This window comes from Rhizophagus irregularis, chromosome 8 (assembly GCF_026210795.1).
Source record: "Rhizophagus irregularis chromosome 8, complete sequence".
NCBI lineage: Eukaryota > Fungi > Glomeromycota > Glomeromycetes > Glomerales > Glomeraceae > Rhizophagus > Rhizophagus irregularis.
Window position 1 is genome coordinate 4641631 of NC_089436.1, and position 6830 is coordinate 4648460.

Genomic DNA, 6830 nt, shown 5'->3' on the forward strand with positions numbered 1-6830 from the left:
ATTCGTCACATAGAGTTATAGCCAACTCATTTTTTAGCCTATCCAGCTGACTCTCGGTGGTTGGTGCAAGATTTTGGTAGTATTCATTGAATTCATTCTGCTCTTCTTCATTTATGTCTTCATCTATATCTTCATCTGTATCTTCATCCATATCTTCATCTCCTTTTATATGATAGATGCTGAATTCATTTCTATATTCATCATTAGGATTTGTGAATATTCTTTGTATATTGTAATCTATAATGTTGAATGTTGTAGGTTTCTTTTTTGATAATATTTCTACTAAGTCTAATAATGCATATGCTAATTCTTTATCCTCTGAGAAGTTCTTAATGATATCTGAAAATCTTTCATATATTGCCATCTCATCTGGTAGAATAGAATATCTTATTCGTGATAAAAGTGATGGATGTATCCATATATCATCACCTTCTAACATCTCATCAAATATTTCTACTAGCTCTTCTAATCCAGATACTAACATACTTTCTTTGCTAAATTCGGAATCTAAAGCTTTTAAATATGCTATATCTAAATACCACATTATTTCCTTTACCCATTCTTCTATGTTGAGTTCAAACTGGCCTAGTATACGTCTTAGTGATGGTCTGTATTGTGACATCTTGTAAGTCTTTTATATGTGAATCTTTTATTCAATTACATTTTTTCTCGGTATAAGGGTAATTGCTTGCCTTGCTATTCCGCTCTATTGACTCCATGGCTGGTTTCCTGGATGGGTTAATATTTCCTTACCTTTTTTGGCTCCGTTGGCTTTGAAATCCTATTTCTTGTTCGGTTGATATTTTTCAGATTATATGGTGGTAATAGAGTTGTATGGTGGTAATAAAACTATATGATGGTAACTAGATTATATGAAAAGTGGTAGGTGGATTATATGGTGGTAATTATATTATATGATGGTGGTAACTAGATTATATGAAAGTGGTAGTTGAATTATAGTAAAAGTGGTAGGTGGATTATGTGGTGGTAATTAGGTTATATGATGGTGGTAATTAGATTATATAAAGTGGTAGTATTTTAGATTATATGGTGGGGGTGAGCCAGAATTGGGGTTTTCATACTACTCAGCTTGGCTCTAGCCAAGCCACCTTAAAACTCGATTCGGCTTAGCTTGAGGTTGGTACGACACGAGCCAAGCTCGAAAATTCTAATCGAGCTGAGCCGGCTCGAATTTTGGCTCAGCTCAGTTCGAGCCAGCTCGTGCGAAGCTTTAGTTGTACTCTGATGCTGATCCAGCTTTAATATCTGCTGTTAGAAGTAATTATCAGGATACATGTCACCTACTTTGTATTTTTCATATTGACTTGAATTTAAGAAAAAAGCTTAAAGAAAAATTAAGAGATAGTTTTGAATTCTTTCGCTCTGAATTTTTGACTGTTCGAAATTCCTTATATCATAGACAGTTTGAGATTAAATGGAATGAACTTCTTAACAAATATCCTATTTGTCAACCATATCTCACTCGTGTTTTATATTCTTGCAAAACTAGTTGGGCATGTTATGCTATTAATTGAAACTTTACTGCAGGTGTTCAAAGTTCTCAACATGCTGAAGTTTCTAATAAGATAATTAAGGAAAAACTTTCTAGTGCTTCCCATTTAAGTGATGTTGTTAAAGAAGTTCAAGCTGCATTTGATAATCAATCAAAAAGAGCAATAACTGAATTTAAAAATGAAATCCCAACAAAAGGCTTACCAACTATATTAAATGAATATTTTCCAAACCTAAATGAGTTGTTACAAGACTTTCTTACGCCACAAATTCTTCAAAAGCAACGAGACCAGATATTTCAATCACTCTGCTATAATGTGACGTTAGTTACTGATTGGCTACCATTATTAGAGGTAAAAACAATCAACTTTAAGAAAGTAAATGAAATTGTTAATTAAAACTTGCATTTTTATTTCATTTTATAGGTGAGAGATGATTTTTATCATGAAAGATTAGGTAGAGAAAATGAGTACGATCAGCCACAATCTTTATTTGCTTCTTTGCTAGAAAATATACCTCAAAGTAGCATTATGGAAGTTTGGAAGGTAATAAGACATCGTGGTAAACAATTATCCTCACAATATGTAATTCTACTTGACGATGGTTCTCATTTATGTACTTGCTTATGGCTTATTAATCGTGGAATTGTATGCAGACATTTTTTCGCGTAATGTCTTATTCAGCCCATGCTCATTTTCATATTACACTAATTCTACAACGCTGGTATAATGATAAGAAGTTTATTCTTAATCAAGATCATGCTTAATACTTCGCAAAATTCGGGTCTAACCCAGATAATTCAACCTGAGTGAATTTTAAATCGGGTTGATACTAACAATTTTAATAACCCGTGACCCGCATGACCTGACCCATCGGGTCAGGTTATTCATTTCCTTGACTCAGGTTTTGACCCGAATTAGACCCGAATGATCATTAAAATCACTGATCACATATTGATTACGCGTTAATATTGATTAATTTTATATAATTTTGTTAGATGAATGAGGTAGTATAGCGAAAATTGCTAGAGACACCTTGCAATTACAGATATGTGTATGAATTATTATTATTAATTATTAATATTACATTAACTAATAAGTTGATTTTGATAATTAATAAAGCAACCAGCGTTCCAGTAGAAAGAGTATTTTCCGGTGGAACCGATTTGATAGCTGCAAAAAGATGTAGTCTTAAAGCAGATACAATTAGAGCATGCATGTGTTTAGAGTCCTGGCAGACATAAAATATAGTCAAATTTCTGTTAAAGCAAGTGATACAATTTCCATTTTATAGTTCAAATATAAAGCAATAAATAAACAGGAATTGAAGATATCTTTAAATTCGTGCTTAGCTTTAGTTTAATAATAAAAAGTTATATGATCATCTTTTAGATCAATTACCTTGCATTATTGAAAAAATTATGTTTGAAAAAATATTTTTGACATATTACTAAGCATACAGCAATGAAAATTACTAAAATTTCGGGTTTAACTCAGGTTATTCGAATTAAATATACTCGGCCCTATGAAAACACAATTTCCATAAAATGTATGTAAAAAAATGTTATTTGACCATATATTATTCGAAAAATCATTATTTGTCTATAATTTAAACATAATTGTATTTGATATAATATTAAATATTCGTAAGTTGTATTGTAAACATAAACAAGCATTAACTTAACGTACAAATGATGTTCAAATAACATGTTTAAACATGCAATCATTACATAATAAGGTCAATTTTGTATAGTAAATTCCTATTGTAAAATTTATGACTTTTATTATTTCCTTTTATATTGTCATTTTTTGACAGGTTTGATTGAATTATTATCTTTTCCAACATTTGTCTTTTTACAAGATGATCTACGAAGTACAAAAATTTCGGTCATGTGACTTTGGCTTCGAAGTATAGCCGGCAATGATTATCACGTGTATTTGTGATCTTTTTTAAACTTTTTTTTATTAGATAAAGTTTTTCGCTTCGAAACTTTAAAAAAATGTTTTTAAAGCTTTCGCTTTGAAACTTCTATATTAAAAAAGAAATATTTTTTATTTTTTATTTTTTTTCCTTTTATTTGTTTCAGCTTCAGTTCTTGGTGTTAGATAGGTGAGTTTCGAATAACACTTAATTGGAAACTTTGTAATTTTTTTTAAAAAAAATAATTTGTTTTTTTTCTATTTCGTAAGTCGTAAGTTTCAGCTTTGGTTCTTAGACTTTGGATAGGTGAGTTTCGAAGATTTTGCTCAAAACTTTTTTATTAAAAAAAAATTTATTTTTTTTTCTTTTTTTATTTTGTAGGTTTTAGCGGTTCTTGGGTGTTGGATAGGTGAATTTCATTTCGAATAACACTTCGAAACATTTTTTTTTTTAAAAAAAATAATTTAATTAATTAATTTTTTTTTCTTTTTTGTAGGTTTCATCTCTGTTTCTTGGACATTGGATAGGTGAGTTTCATTTTGAATAACACTCAAAACTATTTTTTTTAAAAAAAATAATTTAATTAATCTTTTTTTCTATTTTTGTAGGTTTGGCTCCAGTTTTTGGCGTTAGATAGGTGAGTTTCGAATGATTTTTTTTTATTTTGTAGGTTTTCGCTTCGGTTCTTGGGTATTGGATAGGTGAATTTCATTTTGAACAACACTTTGAAACTTTATTTTTTTTTTAAAAAAAAATAATTTAATTTATCAATTTTTTTCTATTTTGTAGGTTTTAGCTCTGGTTCTCGGGCATTAGATAGGTGAGTTTTGTTTCAAATAACACTCGAAACTATTTTTTTTAAAAAAAATAATTTAATTAATTAATCTTTTTTTCTATTTTGTAGGCTTTGGCTCCAGTTCTTGGTGTTAGATAGGTGAGTTTTGAATAACACTTTGAAACTTTATTGTTTTTAAAAAAAAAAATTTAATAAAATTTTTTTTTCTATTTTGCTTCAGTTCTTGGGTGTTGGATAGGTGAGTTTCGTTTTGAACAACTCTTCGAAACTATTTTTTTTAAAAAAAATTTAATTTATTTATTTTTTTATGGACAGGTTGAATATCATCTTGCTTACGAACTTGATAAAGTAACTTATATGTTGGGAGTGCATGAATTCATTGATGCATTTGCTATAGACCATTGTGTAGATTAAAGCGTGCTAGATAAGGATGTAGATTATACAGATGATGAATAATAGAATGGGTTATATATATACTACTAGTGAATAGTACATTTAATAAGCAAATAATTTACATTTAGATTACAAACATAAAACGGATGGGCTCATTTTTCCGTATATTTAACATTTAAAAATACATATATAAAATGGTTAATTACTAGACATCTATATAACTGTTATTTATCAATTATTTACTATTACATTTTATGGACAATTAATTTTTATAGGGCGGGTCAGGTTAAAATCGGATCATTTCTATTTTTGCCGGATCGAGCCGGATATATTCTCCAAACCCGACTGAATCTGACCCGGTAGGAGCACTAATCATGCTTCAATACCATCATATCAAATTGGAAAAGATGAATCAGATATATCAGAACAGATTCCATTACAGTCAATATCATTCTCACATCTTGAAAGAATTAGGAAAATGCCTGATATTATGCAATTGCAAGGTCCGAAACAAAAATATGGATTTGGCATGGGTTATGCTAAAAAGGCACTTGATTATGCAGTTCGTGCAGATAAAGTAGAAGAATTTGTCACTCAATTGAAAGTTTTTATTGAAGAAACAAAAGAGGATCTTTCTGATCAATAAGATAGCGTTGAAAATATGGTAATTGGTGATCCGTTACGCATACAACATAAAGGACGTCAGCCAAATCATTATAAATCAGGTGGTGAAGTTACAAAAAAATCACAAAAAAGGAAATTGCAAGCAATACAAGATGTTACAAATACTATAGAACAAGGCTCAAGTGTTCAAAAACGTTCAAGGCTTTGTCAAAAATGTAAACAACCCGGTCATTATGCACCTCAATGTCCTAACTTATCTAAAATTTATTACAAATCTTTTTAAAGAAATAAAACTTACTCAAATATATAACGGAAACTTTGAAAAATAAATTCTTTATTTGTAATTTACATGAAATAAAAATTGCTTGCAAAATTCAAAAATTAAAAAGTGAAATTTACAGTTATAAATTTTAATTTTTAGTACAGGTGACATCATCTAGGTGACATCTCCCGGAGAGAAAGTTAGCAAAATTCATAAAAATTATCGTCTGTTTTTTAAAAAAAAAAATGTTTTTTGAATTTTCCCATATGACACATTTTCCTTTTTTTTTTAAAAAAAAAGATATTTTTCAGTTTCTGAATTTTCCCATATGACGAAAAAAAATCCCTTTCTTTCAAAAAAAAAATACACCTTTTTTTTTACATTTAATTTTTAATTTCTAATGCCTGCACAGCTCTCAAAGTAGGATTTTACCAGGGGAATTGAACATTTCTAATAACAGCAATTACAGGTATTTAATAACTATGCAAAAAACCAAAAAAAAACCAAAAAAATAAAGCTTTCTTTTTTTAGGTATTAGTGGTTTTCTTGGTTTGTCTTCAGACACGTGGAAATTTGGTAAGGAAGGATTTAATACATTTCTTTTAATCAAACATTTTTAACAGTTTGATTTTTCATTTTTTTAGATAACTGAATAAGGAATAATAACAGAATTGTGGCAAGTATTTTTTCTTTGAAAAATTTTTTAACAAAACATTTACTAACATCATGTTTCTTCCTTTTTTATATGGTTTGTTTATGATTCTGGACGTGTGAAATTTTAGTATGTTCTTTTAAAATAAGCATTCTGTAGGGTGGTTCTTTGGCTCTTTCCAGACATGGAATTTGTAAGTGTTTTTCATTAATTTTTTTTATTTCTTAATGAAATGAAACATTAAAAGTTTAAAACTAACATTTTGTGTTCTATATTTTGTAGTTTAGACAGTACTGCAACACCTTGGATAGATGTAAATTTTGGTAAATAATATTTTCCTAACATTATTTCTTTAACGAAACATTATTGATGTTTCATTCTTTTCTTTTTTTTTAGATGATCAATTTTTGAGAACTTTGGGTAAGTTCTGAAAATGAATTTTAAACTTTAAAAAATGTCACTAATTTAACTTTTTTTTTGTAGGGAACAACCCTTTTCTCTTTTTTAGGTTTTGGTGGTACCTTTCAGAGTGAAGGTTATTTTGAATTGAATTATATTTTTAATTTTTTTAAAAAAATTCTTTTTCATAATTACTAATCATTTTTTCTTTTCTTTTTTTAAATTTTGGTACCTTTTTTTAGGTCTAATGATTCTTTGGATGTTTTTTAGGT

The 6830-nt window shown here is 28.6% G+C and overlaps 2 protein-coding genes across 2 annotated transcripts; both read left to right on the plus strand.

Annotated features, from left to right (window-relative positions):
- Window positions 1-242: 242 nt before the first annotated feature.
- On the plus strand, window positions 243-2278 carry OCT59_028890 (uncharacterized protein; the record flags this gene model as incomplete). Its single annotated transcript, XM_066147638.1, has 4 exons — window positions 243-606; window positions 1549-1865; window positions 1938-2073; window positions 2196-2278. 4 exons carry the CDS (start codon window positions 243-245, stop codon window positions 2276-2278), a joined length of 900 nt encoding a protein of 299 aa, XP_065994327.1.
- Window positions 2279-3372: 1094 nt separating this feature from the next.
- OCT59_028891 (uncharacterized protein) lies at window positions 3373-5267 on the plus strand (the record flags this gene model as incomplete). Its single annotated transcript, XM_066147640.1, has 8 exons — window positions 3373-3420; window positions 3814-3841; window positions 3929-3959; window positions 4103-4122; window positions 4222-4252; window positions 4337-4366; window positions 4449-4466; window positions 4985-5267. 8 exons carry the CDS (start codon window positions 3373-3375, stop codon window positions 5265-5267), a joined length of 489 nt encoding a protein of 162 aa, XP_065994328.1.
- Window positions 5268-6830: the final 1563 nt, after the last annotated feature.